This window comes from Lasiosphaeria miniovina (genome assembly GCF_030549165.1).
Source record: "Lasiosphaeria miniovina strain SMH2392-1A chromosome Unknown B0T26scaffold_4, whole genome shotgun sequence".
Classification (NCBI taxonomy): Eukaryota; Fungi; Ascomycota; class Sordariomycetes; order Sordariales; family Lasiosphaeriaceae; genus Lasiosphaeria; species Lasiosphaeria miniovina.
Window position 1 is genome coordinate 2,422,149 of NW_026848223.1, and position 17,783 is coordinate 2,439,931.

General features: G+C 52.4%; 5 protein-coding genes and 1 non-coding gene across 6 annotated transcripts; 4 read left to right on the top strand and 2 right to left on the bottom strand.

Annotated features, from left to right (window-relative positions):
* Positions 1-8: 8 nt before the first annotated feature.
* Positions 9-94, bottom strand: B0T26DRAFT_t150. Its single transcript has one exon. It is a non-coding gene; the product is annotated as a tRNA-Thr (tRNA).
* A 1,548-nt stretch (positions 95-1,642) lies between these two features.
* On the top strand, positions 1,643-2,951 carry B0T26DRAFT_802571 (GMC oxidoreductase-domain-containing protein; the record flags this gene model as incomplete). The annotated part of the gene is made up of 3 exons (XM_060447054.1): positions 1,643-1,821; positions 1,892-2,246; positions 2,306-2,951. The coding sequence occupies exons 2-3, from the start codon at positions 2,013-2,015 to the stop codon at positions 2,948-2,950; spliced, it is 879 nt and encodes a 292-aa protein (XP_060296228.1). The 5' UTR covers positions 1,643-1,821; positions 1,892-2,012.
* A 1,500-nt stretch (positions 2,952-4,451) lies between these two features.
* B0T26DRAFT_751495 (uncharacterized protein) lies at positions 4,452-5,159 on the top strand (the record flags this gene model as incomplete). Its single annotated transcript, XM_060445378.1, has 2 exons — positions 4,452-4,577; positions 4,815-5,159. The coding sequence occupies 2 exons, from the start codon at positions 4,452-4,454 to the stop codon at positions 5,157-5,159; spliced, it is 471 nt and encodes a 156-aa protein (XP_060296229.1).
* A 6-nt stretch (positions 5,160-5,165) lies between these two features.
* B0T26DRAFT_775806 (uncharacterized protein) lies at positions 5,166-5,909 on the top strand (the record flags this gene model as incomplete). The annotated part of the gene is made up of 2 exons (XM_060446603.1): positions 5,166-5,300; positions 5,357-5,909. Coding segments are annotated over 2 exons (594 nt in total), but the record flags the coding sequence as incomplete, so codon positions are not given.
* Positions 5,910-6,052: 143 nt separating this feature from the next.
* B0T26DRAFT_647750 (uncharacterized protein) lies at positions 6,053-6,550 on the bottom strand (the record flags this gene model as incomplete). The annotated part of the gene is made up of 2 exons (XM_060437931.1): positions 6,053-6,329; positions 6,399-6,550. 2 exons carry the CDS (start codon positions 6,548-6,550, stop codon positions 6,053-6,055), a joined length of 429 nt encoding a protein of 142 aa, XP_060296231.1.
* Positions 6,551-7,833: 1,283 nt separating this feature from the next.
* Positions 7,834-9,866, top strand: B0T26DRAFT_775810 (uncharacterized protein; the record flags this gene model as incomplete). Its single annotated transcript, XM_060446604.1, has 4 exons — positions 7,834-7,840; positions 7,916-8,443; positions 8,500-8,577; positions 8,613-9,866. The coding sequence occupies 4 exons, from the start codon at positions 7,834-7,836 to the stop codon at positions 9,512-9,514; spliced, it is 1,515 nt and encodes a 504-aa protein (XP_060296232.1). The 3' UTR covers positions 9,515-9,866.
* Between the last annotated feature and the right edge of the window lie 7,917 nt (positions 9,867-17,783).

Sequence of the window (17,783 nt, forward strand, 5' to 3'; positions counted from 1 at the left end):
TAAATGATTGCCTGTTACTGGAATCGAACCAGTGATCTTTGCATATCGTCGATGTGATACAAGTGCAACGCATTAGCCACTATGCTAAACAGGCGTTCCTGTCAAGTTATTTTTAGCAACAGTGGGGCTTGCTTATGACTACCGCCCGTACCGCCCGTACTGCCCCGCTACCCCTAACCTGAAAACCTGACTTTCTATCGGCGCTGCATTGTACTCGAGACCACTTACTTAAATTTCTATGCAATCCTTTAAGGAGATATGATTGAACAGTATCTAATAGGGTCTTCTTGTCTTCTGGAGTTCGAGTAGACATGATTATGGCTTGGAAAGACGCACTACAGGTAGAATAATTTCGCCTAGCTGAAAAAGATGAGAGAAGGAAATCACTCTGCAGGGTGTCGCTGTGGTGGGATTGAAGACCAAGGATTTAGTCGATATTCCAGCGGCTGATTTTGGACCTGAATATTTACCGCTTAGACGCACCAATAGTCGTAATCAAGATCCAAATCATAAGACGATGCCTTTCGTAGACTACCTCTCTGCGGTGTGATATTAGTAATTAATAGTTTATATAAGAAAATGAAAGCTTGATTTGGGATACTAGAAGCTCACTTGAACTCCAATGCGTTGTTATCGGGTCACTTATTTTAAGATGAACATCCTTGAGGAATTTTGCATCGATATACTCCTCTACATTGGGATGCAGCTCAACTATTTTCGCCCAGACTTGGTCGGGAAGCGTCAGGCCTTGGTCTTGCAGTAGATGCCTACTATGCAGTCGGCGCGGCTTTTCCGTAGGTAATCTCGGCAATAACACACCGTTGGTATGGCGAGATGGAAGTCGAGGTTCTGTTTAATTTAATTCCAGACTAGTTTATGTGCCAAGTCTAGCTTTGTTGAAATAAGGGGAGACGAAAGCTCAAGGTCATGCATGCTATTTTGGTCCTCATATACAGTCGGCAGGTCGGACGGCGTGTGGTGCTCACCTTTAGGCCGAGGGTGAATCTGGAACAGGCAGGCCATGTGGTTATTTCTCAAACAAGCAGACGATCTGAATAGTTATCGCTTCATCCCTTGCAGCCCTAGTAGCCGCGACCTTTATTAGGGATGGCTGGGATCCAGGCCCGCGTGTTTAGTCTGATCTCCGGTCGTCCGGTCATAGGTTGGGTCGTCCAAGACCGTATGCCCAAAGCCGTCATCAATAACACGGATCAAACCAAGCCGATTTTATGATGGAGTGCCAAGTTCTTTCTGCCCGCCTTCACTATGGCGCCGAATTTGGCAAAGAGCCAACGTCCCACAGGACACATCCAGATTAATACAAACATGGGCTGACTATCTGGCAGCTATTGGCGCTGGCCTGGTGTCCATGTTTTGTTTCGTCATCAGGTCAAATTTTGGTCCAATGTTTCCATCCGTTCTGCAACCAGAAAAGGGGCCTCGGGGCGGGCCGGCGGGCAGGGGGGCGTGTTTAGCCCGGCCGGTCTTGACTGCGCCGTGTCCACATATCTGTTGTTGACTTCCAACCAGACCGCCGGGATTTAGGAAGGATTGCGAGTTGGTTGTTTGTGGGGCGGCTGCTGACTGAAACTAATTACCTAGGTACCCTTGCGTAACTCGGCCTACTGCATCAATCCGACCTCCTTAAAGTGCTGCAGCCGGCACTCGGTTTTTGGCCCAGCCGTTGTTTCGCACCATATCTCTAGCCCGAACAGAAAACAGTCACACAATACAGAATTTCAGGCCAGCAATGTGCGACAATGGGGCTTTACACCAAGTTGCCCAGTGAACTCAAGGAGGTGAACGTCATCATTGTCGGAGGTGAGACGGGAAAACAACCCCTACTTGACCCAGGGCGATTAAAAATCTCAAAGCTGACTGGTTCCCACAGGCAGAACCGCCGGATGTGTCGTTGCTGCAAGACTGGCCGACGCCAGCAAAGACCTGTCCGTCTTGGTCATTGAAGGCGGCCCCAATAATGCTCGCCGACCATTTACATCCCTGCCCTTGCCATGGCCTGCCCTTGCCATGGCCAACCTCTCACCCGCTACCAAGACCAACATCTTTTACCAGAGAACAAGGCCAAGGAGCTCGCCGGCAGAGCGCCCGTTGTCTCCTCTGGTGGCGTCCTCGGCGGCGGATCGCTGACTAACCTGGTGATGTACAGCCGTGCGCAGCGCTCAGAGTTTGACTCGTGGAAAACCCCCGGCTGGTCGGCTGAGGACATGCTGCCTTACCTGCGAAAGGTACGCAGCCCAAGAGACCGTGAATATCCAAGAGACAAGCCGCGCTACCTGCTGACAAGTCCAATCTGACTTGCAGCTCGAAACCTATCACGGCCCAGGCCCGAAAGACCGCCACAGCCATGATGGCCCCATCCACGTCGACTTTCACCGTGCACCCATACTCGCGCGGGCACATTCACATCACGGGCCCGGAGCTGGGTGGTGCGATCGACTTTGAGACGGGCTTCTTCTCAGACCCGCGCGGCCTTGACATCAGGAAGCAGGTGTGGGCGTACAAGAAGCAGCGCGAAGTGGTCCGGCGGATGGCGGCCTACCGCGGCGAGGTCGCGGGCGGACACCCGCCGTTTGCTGCTGCGTCGGGCGCCGCGTGCGTCGAGAAAGACGGCCCGCTGGCGGGTGACGTGCAGGATATCAAGTACACGGCTACCGACGACGCCGTTATCGAGCAGTTGCTGCGCGAGAGCGTCGGCACCACCTGGCCTTCGCTGGGTACCTGCAAGATGGGGCCGTATGAGAAGTGCGGTGTCGTGGACGCTAGGCTCGGGGTTTACGGGATTGAGGGGCTGAAGATTGCCGACTTGAGCGTCTTGCCGGGCAATGTTACTGCCAACACCAACAATACCGCCCTTACCGTTGGCGAGAAGGCTGCCGATATTTTTATCGAGGAGCTTGGTCTTGGGAGGGTGGTAGTGGCTGCAGTGTAACAACATGTCGGCACCGCCGGCTTCTAAGTGCATGGTACTGTAATTAGGTACATAAAAGAGAGTTTGCCACTGGGTGTGAGGCTGTGGTCATCTTGCAGTTTATGTTTTGGAGTTTGAGATTCACAGGCCGGGTAGTCGCCTTCAAGGCATTTTTCTGTCTCTGCTGGCGAATCAGCTAGCTACCTAGGTACCTGAGGCGCCTTACGTGAGGGGCTGGTTGTACTTTGCATGTACTATATTAGCAACGCAAAAACCTCCATCCCTAAGCGGTGAGGCCCTACTTCAAGGCTCCAATGCTGCAGTGATGATGTGGTTCCGGTAGTACAAATGCAGCACAACCTCGACGCCAAGATAAATCACCCACGTCACTGCGTCTTTCTACTGGCCCCAAGGAGGAGAGAGGAAAGCTTTGGGCCGTTGGGGAGAGACCAGCCAATGTAATCACTGTAGAATGAGCGACGTATAACTGTAAGGTTGCCCATGGAGCGATTGACACATTATTCCTTTCCTGTTGTCACCCAAATTCCCCCAATGACCTCGGCGAACATTGATTAAAAATGGCGGACCATTATCATGCACCCCAGTACGAGTACGAGGAATGGGGGTCCCACCCTTTTCTCCTTCCAAATAGCTCGGCAGAGAAATCCCAAGAGACTACCCCAGATTACCCACTGACGGTCTCCCCCTTGCTCGATTGTGACATAGGCCACCTCGAGATTGACACATTCGACCCCCCAAGTGGCTTCGAGTGGGATACCTATCAGCAGACAGAAAACTCGACTCCATCACTCGCGAGCTCTTCCGCTTTTCCCGCTTTTCCCGCCGTAGTGTAAGTCACATTGCGTGCCTACTGCAGTGGTATAACTCTAACACTTCAAATATTGTAGTGGCCAATCTATTCGCGCTGTTTCAGCCCCAAGAGAAGTGGATCATTTACGCGGATTCATGTGCACGCTATGCGCCGAGACCTTTGCCAGCAGAAAAAACAAGGAAAGACATGTCCTAAGTAAAAAACACGTGGAAAATCTCCAGAGCAGCAGCCTCAACCAACCAAAATTCACATGTACTTGTAGCTACACCAACCTACGAAAAGATCTGTACCGCCGGCACCTCGAAAAATGCAAGAATCTACACATGCCCTCGAATACCTATATTTGCAGGTGTGGCGATATGTCTCACGACAAAGAGGCGCACAGTGCCCACGTGGAGTGGTGTGGCCGTAAGCAATGGCCGGAACGTGGGCCGCCAGAGGTTGCAAAGGAACCCGGGAAACCTATGCCCGCTCCCAGCAGCCCTCTTTCCCGGCATTCGAACGACCACAGCAGGGTTGACTGGCCTAGTGTCACTTCTAGCCTCGTGACGGGGGGTGCATTGTCTCCCGCCGAAATTGCCCCGGAAATCTCTGAACAGGTCCCCCGTAAGCCGGCAAACAGAGAGATCCAGGTTTCAGGGCTGTCTCCGATCATCTGTGGGCATCCAACCCCTGAACGAGAGGGTAGAGATGTCCAAGTTACTAGGCCGTCCCCAATCGTCTCTGGAAATCTCGCCCCAGAACCGGAAAGCAGAGACGTCGACGCTGCTGGGCTGCGTCAAGTCGTCTCTGGGCATCCAACTCCTGAGCTGGAAAGTAGAGAGGTCCAGGTTGTTGGGCCCTCTTCTTGGCGGCAAGCTTTGAGGACGAGTCCTCAATCTGATTACATGTCTCTGGCCTATACGAAAGTATTGCGATCAGTCTCTCGCTTCTTTCGACCCCCTGTGAAAAAGGGGTACCAAAGATTGGACTGGATCTGCGTGAGTCAGTACAAGACAGACCTTGAGTTCCAGCCTTTTAGATTCCGCCGCTAATCGACAATTTCCTGTCTAGGACTGCGGAGATGATCTTTATGCGGACTTTCCAGAGTCGGATGTCGACTCCTTGCAACAACTACGGGGCATGTTGCATTGCCAAGACAACCAGCGCGAGCATACCACAGAGAAGCCTCCGCCTCGAGGCCCTCCTACCGTACAGGGCGGTGCAACATCAGCCACCCGGCCAGCACCCTCGTCTCTTTCCCGGCAATTACCGTCTTTCGACCAAGATCTAGAATCAGGAGGCCACCCTCAAGGACAACAGCCGGCTGCCATGGCGGCGCAGCCTCCTCATGTCACGGGAAAGGGAGCGACGCAGAAGCGCTTCATCGAGCTGTGCATTAACACGGGCGAGTTCTAGCACTAGCTCGCCGAGATCGACATCACAGACGTGCAAGAAGATGGTCAGTTCTTCTGCAGAATTCGGGAACGGTACCTTGAAGCCCGCAGCTTCCGGGTTAAGTACTTCTTTATTAAGCCGGTGGACGTCCATTTTGTTCAGGTACGTCGTTTTCCACACTCCTCTCAATTTTCTTCCCGCTCGCTCACTCTCCAAAGTTCTCCCTAGAAGACCGCCATCGAGTGGGTATCCTCGACAAGCCAATGGCGATACCGAGCGCGGCCGAGATGGCTGCCGAGGGATATGGCTACCATCCGTGGCCACTCAAGCCGCCGCCCGTCCCGGCCAACATCTTCCTGCACCATCTGTCGCACCAGGCGGGGCACCGGCGCCTGCTCTGGGGCAACCGGATCCCCCAGAAACTTCACCAGAGCATCTTGCAGGGCGGGAGCTCCAATGACCTGGTTGTGGGCTGGGGCGTGCATATCGTCGAGGGGCTCAACAAAGTCACGATTCTTGCTGCCATGTTGGTGGCATTGCTGGCGAGCGGAGTCATCTCTGTCACGTATGCGGTTGCGCGCGGCGACGTCCAGGGCGGGTTCGGGATCGGGGCGTGGTTGACGGGTGTGCAAGGGCTGGTCGTGATGCTGGTTGCCACGAAGTGGAGCGAGCTGTGACAGATGCTGGAAAAAATGATTTGTGTACCTACGTCAATGTACATCGTCGTATTGGGCTGTTAGCATCTAGCCAATTCAAGTTGCACTGAAGATATTATAGTAGGCAGGATCGGGATGTGAGAGGTCTAGAGTGCTAAATGATAGATGGCTACATCCCGACGACAATAGGAAATACCGAACCACTCCACTCTAGGCAGGCCAAGCCCATAACATACACCCCTTTCACAATGAAGCTATCTACCGTTGGTGACGACTACGGACGATGGCAGAGGCGTGCAAGTCGGCCTTCTTGATCTTGATCTTGTGTTGGTCCTTCATATGCCGGACCATATTGTAGTCTCTTGTCGCGGTGCTGTCACAGCCCTCGACCGGACAACGGAACGACGCGGCTGCCGAGTGGCTATCACGGTGTTTGTTTCTATCCCGGCGTTGGTAAAAGCCTGCACCCAGAACGCCCCGGGGGCAGCCGTCAACAGGACACAGGTACGGGAGGGTGTGTTTCTTAGTGTGCTTTCTGCCATATTAACCACGTCAGTCTTCGTAGATGCGGAGCAAAGGTGTACTGGAAGTAGCTTGCCTGTACTCCCCGGCCTTTGTAAATGTCTTTGGGTTTCGAGCACAGGAGCCTTCAATGCAAACGATTGTGTTGCCTGGTCCCGTACGATGGCGTAGAGGAGGAGACTGAGGAGACTGAAATGGTGCCGTGGTGTCGTCCGGGGGCTTGTCTAGAAACATTGTCGGAACAAAATGAGCGTCGGTCGGAGAAGAGATACGAGATTGGCTGTACGTTTCGCCGGTGGGTGACCATGAGCTATAAGAAAAGCCAGACTGCGGCGACTGGGGAGATGAATCCCCGGGCTGTAGTACTGAGCTCCCCGACTAATGCGGAGTAACTTGGCTTCCCATATGCGCCGAGACCGCCTCAACGCCGTCGTAGGCAACACCGGGACCATAGTCGTCGTAAAACGATTGGTCGTCTGAAGGTCGAGTGTCATATAGACCTGGGTCGTATGCAGTGGTATGTTGTGAGTCATAATCCTGGTCTCTTTCTGCGGTGAGGACTGCCGGTGGACCGGAGTCTCGACCGATGGCAATATCTTTCGGGTTGACCGTCGGTTCGTTCTGGATGCCGCGGCCTTGACAAGGCCATGTCAGCAGGTCCCGAGAAAGTCGATAGGTGGCCAGACTTACTATTCAAGACGGCCAAGCCTTCATCGGCAAATGGGCCAAGCTCGGCAGTCACCAGTCCGGGTGTGAAGCAATCTTTCCTCGTCAGAATCATCAGGCGAGACTGTGGGGCCCGAGAAAACGTTAACTCACCCCGGAACCGCCATCGATCATCCTCGCCGTCGTCACCTAGATCCATCCTAGCGGCTGTTGGCTGTCACGAATACGGCGGAGGAGGGGTTGAGCGACGTTGGAGGATGGGAGAACCCCTCAGCAATCGGCTTATCCCGTCACGTTTTAATAACAATTAGCAGCACATCCAAAATGCAGAAGCTGGGACTTTGGTAAGCAGCAAGGCCAATCAATCTGCCGCCTGCCCCAAGGCCTGGCCTAGAAGTAAGTTTGGACCTAGCTCCGCCTCCTTTTACAGGTCGTGCCCGTAGGCTCCAGCAGAGAGTCAAGCAATGAACAGCCAATGAAGTACCGCTGGGAGGAGGCCTACAGCGCTACCCATGCGGGTTATGTTCCACGGCATTTCTGAGCTGCAGCATTGGTAAATCGAGAGCCACGCGGCCCAACCGCTTTACCTGGAAGTTGGTCGACCCGCAAGTCGCAAATGCAACAAAGGTAGGCCTCCTGCATGTTCGCATCCCGTTCGGGCTTCAAAAACCTCGTCGAGTATTTGCCCCCGGACCATGCTACAGTCACTAGGTCGGTCCCCTTTTCCTTGTCCCGCATGACTCATTTCAACTAGCTTTTTCTCACGCGGAGACTCAAGCCCTTTTACTCACGGAAGGCGGACAGAAGATCATCTGGAAAAGAGAGGCAGTGGTGAATTTATCACGAGAGGCATGGGCCGTAAGCTACCTATATTATTTGCGTATATTTCGTTGTTAGTTACGAGCTAAATTGGTAATTAATGTCCGTCTGCAGCAGTCCAAGACTTCCCTGGCACGATTGTGCTTCTGGATAAGACCCAACAAACCAACTTGCGGAAACTTTTCTTTCCTTCACTGATTCTCCTCGGATGTCTCAACGAGATCTGTCCCCGGGGCCCGTCTCGGAAAGCATCCGATGCACCCCCAAATCCAAACCAGTCTCCGGAGGAGATGTTCCAAACACTGGTCAACAAACTAGCCCAGATATGCGACTTCGAACCCAAGGGTAACACCGTCACTGCACTCGCTGTCATCCGAGACAATGGGCGGATATGCTACGTTTTCGCGTCCAACCGCAGGACCAAAGTACCGCTGAAGAACTGTCGTGAAGGTCTTTCCGCCGTCCTCAACATCCTCAAAGTCAACATCGAAGCAAACATGTGCGACTCTGACGAGGTTATGGAAAACCGCCTCTTGAATGAAATTCTGTTTTGGAATAATGTCCGCGTGCGGGCCTATCTCACCTCCCTCTCCAAGGAGCTGCAGACGTGCATCAAGAGATGCAATACCAGTGACTTGGAAGGTAGGTGGCTTTCTGGAAAGCATATCACAAACAAGAGCTGAGAACTTTACAAACAGGGAGAAGTGCAGGTGAAGCACTGCAGAGGCTAGCGAGCCTCCTGCCAGACGTCACAAGCGGCCAGAAGAGCGACAAATGTGAGCTGCCCCCCGAATCCCGAAACTGGGAGTAGCCGCTAACGAGCTTCGGCGAAACAACAAAGACATCGGTTCCATGATCCAATGCATCAAGGCCATTCAGGAATCCAAGAGGTCGCCTCTGCAGAGGTACATCGAGGCACGCGCAGTTGAGGATGACAATATGGCCAAGGGCGGCTGCTGGGCAACCCTCCAGCACAGCGCAGGACGCCTCCTGTCGTACCAGTACGCGGCACAGACACTTGTCCACGCTCACCACATTTGGGCCGACACGGAATTATTCCGCGACTTCGAAGTCCAGTCTGTCCGGTCCAGCGGGCCGTATCCTGCCGAGGCGCTGAAGCTCCTCCCCGAGAGCGCCGAGGCCATCATAAACCGCGCTCCCGGCTACACGCCGGCCGAAACCAGCACGCACAAACAGCACGCCGCGGATTTACAGCGCTACGACTTGAATGCCAAACTGGAAGAGAAATGGAGCCACAAGCTCGATCCTGTCGTCCACGCCGAGATGCTCCTGCACGACTGGCTGGCTCGCACCGAGGGCGGCACGCAGCCGTACCGCTTCTTCAACAACTGGCAGTACATCGGCACCAGCAAGCCCACGTGCCGGCTCTGCCAAGAGTACTTCAACATCATCGCCACGCCGGTGCGCGTGCGCGCCGGACACCCCAATACGTACACCAACTGGCGGCTGCCCGACATGTGGGTCGACAGGAAGAACAACAGCCCGGCCAGTGCCGAGCTGGAGCGCAAGTCGTGGTGCGAGATCCAGGGCAAGATGAAGGGCCGCGTCTACGCCGACCTGGTCCGCGTGCTCGAGGAGAAGGTGTCGGACAAGAAGCCCAACGACTCCAACACGTACACGGAGAGGATCACGGGCATCGGCGGTGGCGTGAACCAGCTCGCCAATTGGCTGGCAGGTGTTCAGCTCAGGTAGGTAGTACCAGTCTTGGGCGAGTGCAGCTAACTAGCCCAAGAGGGTGACGGCTCAATCAGCTTTGGGCGGCTACTGCTCACCCTCTATGGGCGGCCACTGCTCACCCTCTTTGGGTGGCCACTGCTCACCCTATTTGGGCGACCACTTATGGGGCCGGATGGGGGGAGTGCAGCACTTGGCCGATTTCGCTTTCGCGGGAAATAAGGCAGACGTTTGGTAGCTTTCACCGCGAGAACGAGAAAAGACGGGAGTCATGGGGAAAGTTGGCGGTTTCGCACTGCAAGAGAAAGTACATTGGTAGCTCTCCGAGGTAGTCATGGAATTGTCGGGCCGAATGAAACTTACACGAAGCGTTGGAGTCCTCTGTCTTCCTGCCGTTATCTCCTACTCTGGCCCGTGATCAAAGTTGACAGTGGCTTGAAGGGTCTTGAATTGTCTGTCCCCCTCTAATCTAATAATACAGGAACGAAGGCCTTTTATGCTTCCAAGAAAAGAACAAAGGAAACCTGGTTCAACAGTCTGTTCAGTCGTACTACGTAAGGGACTCAGCCGTACCAAGGGAGGAAAAGAGGGCATTCAGAAGTCCAGGAGCCCGGAAAAAGGGATCAGGGCTGAAAGTCACGAATAAAGGGATATGCAGGTAGTGGCTTGATAATGTGGCTCAAAAGTGGGCGACAGCTACCTATGCACCTTTCAGCGCTATCTTCGCCTAGCCCGGGCATTACGTCCCCGTGATAATGCACCTTCTTTTCATCCGAGCTGCGCCTTGGTCGCGACTTCCACCCTCGCACTGTGCTCGACACAGTGGCGAGACTGCGGCAGGAGCTGCCGGAGATGATAGTGTGCCGTCGAAATACGCACTTACTGGAATGCGATGTCTCACGAAAACCATCGTGGCAGGGTAGCGCGGTCAGCCAATAGCAGCCTGTCAGGGATGGTCAAGCGCTGCCCCCCCATGCATCGACCCCTGGGTCAAAGGGACAGCTTCGAGGTCTCACCCACGGGCCAAGAAGCACGTGTTAGTCAAGCGGAACGTTTCCCCGTAGGCCGCTTTTGATGCCCCGTGCAGGAACAAAAAGTGCGTGAACGCGGACCTTCCGCTTGACAATTGAGGTGCTTGCTGCTTTTAAGAGGCGCTTCTTCCCTCAGCCATCCTGCCTTCCGCCTATGACACGCAGTTCCCTCCGCCTATGACACACAGTTCCCTCCGCCTGTGACACACAGTTTTCGGATGTGAACCCACTTGTTTCATAGGTACCGCACGCCCAATTTCGCCCATATTCATATTCGACAACTCTCATCCAGATCGTCGCCATGAGCACTAGGCCGGTAGGTTGTGTTTTCATTACGTACATTTTCATTGGTTTGCTGCTGCGGAGTACGGACCAGTTAACCTTGACAAATGCAGCCTCTCCATTCATCCGACAATGAATCGTCTTCGGATTCCAACAACTTGTCTGCAGCCGGCATGCCCCCCAGGGGCAGTTCGGCTCTCGAGATCCCGCCTCCGTGATGAATACAGGTCATTACCTCTCGTGGGCTACGGGCCCCCCAGGACCCAACCCCACGACCTACCAGTGCCACCGCGTCTCTGGTGGGCGTGTCCTCCCCGTGGTATACGGGAGTCCCACACCACGACACGACCCGTCTCTCTGCTAGTAGTCGGCACATCGTCCCCGTGGTCTACAGAAATCCCCGCCCCGGTGCCCGCCAGTACCACCGCGTCCATGGCCGGCGCACCTTCCCGGTGGTCTACGAGTCCGGGGCCCACTAGTGCCACCACCTCTCAGCCAATGGCTGGCGCAATCAACACTGTTCCGACATCCTTATCTGGCTTCTTGGGACTGCAAGGAGGCCAATTTGGGTTTCAGGGCTTTGAAGTCCCAAGCAACGGCCCCCAATTTTCCATTCGCAGCTCTCAACCTCAACCTCCCAGCAACAATACAGCGCATTCGCCTTCTCCATGGTCTCATGGTACCCGGACTCCTGTCAGAAGGAGCCGCATCTGAGCCACATGTGGGCGCAGGTGGCGCGCATGCTAGACCACTTACAGCCTAGGCTGTGTCAGCCGAATGCCGCATAACTACGGTATCTAGGCTACGCCCACTGTTCTTTCCTTCCGAATACAAGCACCTTTTTGCCCTTAATTTAGCAGCGTTGTAAATTATGTGACAACTCCTGGCACTACGAGCACCGCCCCATATCGCCATCACAGTCATGGCTCTTTCTCAGCTTCTGCATCACGAGCTTTCACTCCCCCGAGTCAATCAGCGCTCGCAAGCACTGTCAGTCGTGCAAGTTCTCAGCCCCACTCCGTAGGTCCAGTCCACACTTCAACAAGTCGCGCTCGTTCCTCTGCGAATAGCCCCAGCTTGTCTACTACTTCATCCACCGATTCAAACCATTCTCGTTCTGGGACCAGCTTTGGTCATCGCTCCACCACCCCTGAACCATCTGCTGCACAAACAGGGGCCGTCAATTCAATTCTGCTCGTTGGGCATGAACAGCCATCTGTGCTTCAATCAGTTGAGGGTGGTCCGGACTTCCCTATTCCTTCCATCGAGAGATACCCAGAAACCTTCACAACTCCTGCCCCGGCCATCTCTCGCTCACCGCGCCACACACCGTCCATCTCGTTGACGCCGTCCCAATTCCCGTCACGGAGGCCAAGTTCACCGAGCTCAGCTTCCGGCGGGTAAACGCCTTCAGTTTCCACCCAACACGAGACCGGTGGCATCTTTGATTGGCTTGGCCACCTACGCCTAAGCGACCAGCCCAGACAAAACTCGCCATTCAACATGGATGAATTAATTAGGTCCGTTGAAAACGGCATGGCGACACCACCAGGCCGATCTTCATTCTTGCAGGTCGCAGCTCAACTTGGGTCATAAAAAGCCCAACATGGGTCAAAAAAACCTAACCCTGAAAAAGCTCAACATGGGTCATAGAGATAAATGAAGATTCAATTTCACACCACCTTTAAAGGTAGAACGACTGCAACAATTTTAAAAACGAAGCTGAAATTCTCAAGGTAAGTATCTTTCAAGCTAAGCTTAAGTTTATGCTAGACGTGGCGACCCAACAAAGAAATCGCCCCACAACGAAATTGGCCCACGCCATGCCCACACCCACTCCACGGGCGCAAATTATCCATTTCTACACAAAATAACTAGCAAAAAAATACTCAATCCTCTTCTTCGGCCTGTCTATATTGTTCGAGCCCACGGGCGATTATTTCCCGGGCTTCTTCGACTGCATGTGGCTGGCTTTCTGCCCGAGCCGTTTTTTTCCGCTTTGGGGGTATTTGACTAGCTTTTTGTGCCTTGGCGATGTCCTCTATACGTGCAAATCGCTCATTTCCATCTTCATATACCCTCTTACGCGTGCGAGGCTTTGAAGCCTCTAATTCGGTTGTGAGATGCGTAATTTGTGCCTTCAAAGACGCGATCTCTGTATTCTTCAGATCCAGGGACCTCCCGACCTTAGTAAACAAGGCCCGCACACGCCGCTGAGCCGGACTGAGGGCATTCCGAATACTGTCCTGGTACTTCTTGATGTCCTGACTGCCGTGCGGTGTTTTGAAGAGCCTGTCATCGTCGTTCGGGGCCGTCGGCGGCGGTGTTGAAGGCCGGGCCGGGAGTGCCTCATTGTCCTTGACCGCCTCAGGGTCATCAAGTAAACAAGCCGGGTTGAAGGGCCAAATCCCGGTTTTACTGAAGCCCGACATGATGTTACGGGCACTCATGCCTTTACCCGAGGCATCTCTGTAGCAGTAAAGGAACCGAACCTTGTTGACAGGAGCTGACGATGTGAAGCTCGCGAGGGCCTTGGTATTTTCCCTAAAATAGGTCTTTAAAGGTGAAAAGACCGAGCGATCGAGAGGCTGAGACTTGTGCGATGTATGAGAAGGTAAATAGACGAACTGGACCTTATTTTGGAAGGCCGCTAACATGAATTTTTCGTTCATATGGCTCGAATGTTCGTCAAGGATCAGTATACGCCATTCGCCCGGCCTTTGGGGCTTTGTTTGGATCAGGTAGACCTCTTTGAGCCATTTCAGCGCAATACTGGCGTTGCTCCAGCCTGTAATTGAGTAATCGTACTTCCATTCCCGGAATTCCTTCGTCAGGTTGAAGTTATCAGGAAAGTGTTGTCCTTGAAGACTGGCCCCGGTAAATATGATCACGGGCTTCAAACGAACGCCCTCAGCAGTGCCGCATTCGATAACTGAAACCCAGGTTGTTGCATCAGAGCTTTTCACGTAGGTTCGGTTCGTCAGGGAGCTTCCTATGACCTTTCCGGCCCGGGTCTCGAGCTCCTGCATGCCGTGCTCATCCATGTTAGCGATGTTGGCCGGGATGACCTTTTTATCCTTGATTTGGAAGGCCAGGCGCTTGAAGAAAGCTTCATAAGCTTCACGAGTAAATCCGCAGACTCGAGAGGATTCCAACAAGGTTGAATTCTTCATCTTTACCGCCGGGTTGCGGCGTAGGAAGCGGTCCACATATCGCTCCCCAATGGTCTTTTTCGTGCCGGCCTCATTGAGTATAGCTTGAGCGAATCTCTGCACCTGACGACGGCTAGGAGCCCTGCCTGCAGCTTCCTCATTGAGGCACCAGTCGGCTAGGAAGCTTTCCTGCGCATTGGAGAGGTTTCTTTCGGCTTGTTTACTTTGTGCTCGATTTTCTGCCCCGTGGATGCGTTTGCAGAGGGTAGAAGGAGGGATCCCGAAGTCATGCGCGGCCTGCTTCTGCGATGCGCCCTGTTCAACTGCAAGTATTGCAGATTGAATTAACTGCTCTCGACGGTTCGACATGATGTATTTTGAAGCTATTCGAGCCTGAATTGATGAAGTTGTGTTGTGTTGAAGTTGAAGGGCGGGAAATTAGATGACAGGGGCAGAGATTCGTTGTGGGGCGATTTCTTTGTTGGGTCGCCACGTCTAAACCAAGACAGCAATGATACGTCGTTAAACTCTGCCTGGCACATGGCTTATAAGCGTACAGGAGTGAAAGTCTGTGGAGCAGCTCCTAAGGATATTTTGACTCCGTGCCCAGCGTTCGATAAAGTGAAGTTAAGCTTGCATGCTGACCTCCCGAAACGACAAGGACGTGGGGACGTTGATGGGTCGAATTTGACCGAGGCTGTAAAAACTATGACAGAAAAGTAAGTAAAGACTTCCAGTTTTGTTCTAGATTAAGCTTAACGTATATATAGTACTTACCAGGGTTATTGTAATATTTGGAACGATAAGGGGGATTACCCTTGCAAGACTCAAGCTGGGTTGGAGAGGTGCCGGGGGCAACATATGACAATGTTTACTCGACATGAGGTAAGCCACTGCTCGAGCTCGACTCGGCAGATGCTGACACCGTCTAGACGCTTTTTGTGGGTTACCCTCGAAGCTCGGATTCGGAGTCATGGCAAACTGCATGGCCTATTATACAATACACTGCACGATTTGATATTGAATATTTCAGATCATTATGTTAGCGTGCCATAGATTTAGTTGATGCTCAATGTGTGTGGCTGGCATCACCTATGGGAAGACGAAAATATTGCGGTACGTTTTTATCCTTTATGTGAATACATATACTTACCATCTTCTAGGCTTCGACCATCCACAAGGTCGGAGCAATACAAAGCATCATCAATGAAACGTATTACTAGATATCTTCATCCCACAACGAACAGCTCTATTTTCTTGGATTATTATAACATCGAGGCAGTCACACACACACCACCCTCCACCTCCATCCAGAGCACCAGCTCAGTTGATCGAGGATACTAAGGCTGCAATACGTCCAACAAACGTTGCAACGCTCACCACGCGTAGGTGCATTCCTGTTTCAGCGTATGCTGAGTGCTAACTTAAGCAGGGTGTTTCATCCTCCATCTACAATTCGCTGCGCTGCATGCTAAATATAGCGCCCTTACACTCCGGTCTAATCACAATAGCCTCAATATTGAAGACCGGCTTACTATTTTAATTCAAAACGAGCGTTTATTACAGTTTCCTGACGGGTGTGCATTTGCAGGTAGGTAAGAGATTTGAACAACACCGAGCATCAGCTGACTTAATACAGGGGTTGTGCGGGAGTTCCACCTTGAATCGTTCTTGCCACCCAAACAGCGGTGGATTAGGCGTATAATCAACATTAATAATTAGCATTGGCTCATAATTTGTGCAACCAATACTCAGCTGCGGCGGAGGGCGGGTGCAACGTTTTTGGAGATAGATTTATCCTTCAAAATGGTGCAAGGTGGTGTTATGCTTTTTTCCCTTGTCGGTTTTGACGAGAGGGTTCATCGTAAGTCTTATCTTAGCCTTGTTTGGGCAGATGCTAAGCTCAAATTAGGGACGGAAACATTTTTATATGGTTTCTGTTGGATTCACCAGGGTACCGGTACTGGAATCAACAGGGCGTAACTGTACGCCGAAAAGCTGGTGGTTCAAGTGATGGATTGTAGATGTGTGTTCTTCTCTCTAGCTTTCTGGCAGTGCCAGAAAGCCCCTTCTTATACTACTATTGTGGTAGGGAAGTGGGTGGCGAAGTCTCTATCTAGAACCTTCGAGGCCCTTCTGCTTGACACATTCCAACAGTTTCCTTAACCAGGCCACCACTTCCATTTATCAACGATTATTTCAAGAGACCTTTAACACTTGCAGAAGTATTACAGGCCAATTGTTTAAATGGAATCACATCCATGGCACCGGTGTGCAAGCGATAACGGCTGATATGGACGGAACACAAGCCAGGGGTAGGTTCAGCATCGGCTAGGTCAAATTTAAACTAACGATTGGATCTTCAGGATTAGGAAATTACCTCCACTCTTTGGAGCCCAAATACGAATAGACAGAGCACCTACAGCATAATACTAATCTTCTGCTCTGTGCACGTTCAGCGTAATTTCCAAAAGAAATTCTCTTCCCGGCACGCTGCCTTCCCCCAGCTCAAAGTTATCTGGGAAGCCAAATCTCGGACAGAATACCTGCAGCGTATACAAGGCCTATGCACACTCTATCCCCAGTTGAAGTCTTGGTTTAAAGGGAAGCAAAAGCCATGGATTGTTTCAGCTTTGCTCCAGAGCGAGTCTTTTGTTCCCGGCTTAGCCTGGACTTATGCTCGAAAGAATACAAACATGGCAGAGGTCTCCCACTTTGAAGATAATAATGCCACGGGGCGAAAGTTATCACTATTAGCAGCAGTCCTTGAGTAAGTCATCAATCGAAGTTTGGTATATGCATTGATAAAATTAACTTGAAGATAGATTAAAACGACATATAAACGATAAGGGAGATAAGGCCGATATTGAGCTGCAGTTTGGTACTTCTAAAACTTGCCGTAACACTTCTACACAAGCCCGGTTATCAGGACAACTCCGCTCTCGGGAAAAGGGGCTACGAAAACAGGCCAAAAGGAGAGAAATAGACCCCAGTCTTCCTTTTAACCCCTCAAACCCGTACGACACCCCGACATCGGCTCAGCATCGGGTCAGCCCATCTGTCAACCGTGCTTTCGCAGATGCCGAGATTAGTGACGACGATAACAGTATACGTGATAGCATTACAGTAATGTCGTCTCCTGCTAGCAGCCGACAGCCCTCTACGGCACCATCATTCAGTCAAGCCTCCCGAACACCTCGACCAAGGGCTCAAACCCCGGCTCGGCATATGCTAGGTCAACTCTCCTCACCCATTTTATCCTCACCCATTTTATCCTCCCCGCTACCCACGAGAAAACGAACGCAAGGCAGCGTTTCTACGACTCAAAGGGACGGTAAAGCACACATTGAGCGTATGGAAATCATACGCGCCAGGTTAGCTGTGGAGCAAGAGAAAAAGGAGGCAATTATTGCGAGGCGGGCAGAGGAAAGGCGGGTAGAGGAAGAGCGGGCGGAAGAAGAGGCTCTATTGAGGCAAGTGGAAGAGCTGGAAGAATGGAATCGTGTACATAGCGTACAGAATGCGAAATTAAAATATAATCACGGTTCGGCATATGCTGAGGGGAAAATTCATTAATTCTGCTACCTATTTCCTGTCTCCTTATCCTATTTATCCTTCCTCCTATTCTTCTGCTAAAGCAGACTCCGGCCTCGGCATAAGTTGAGCCCTTACACGGCCGACAGGACAGCGGGGGCAGGGATACGGCGGCTAGAGCGACCTATTCCCGGTCAGCAAAGAGATCAAGACTCAGCATCTGCTCGGAGTACTCACGAGTGGGCTCTACGCCCTTGGTCTTCTTGGGGGCGCGGGCCTTGCGGTGCT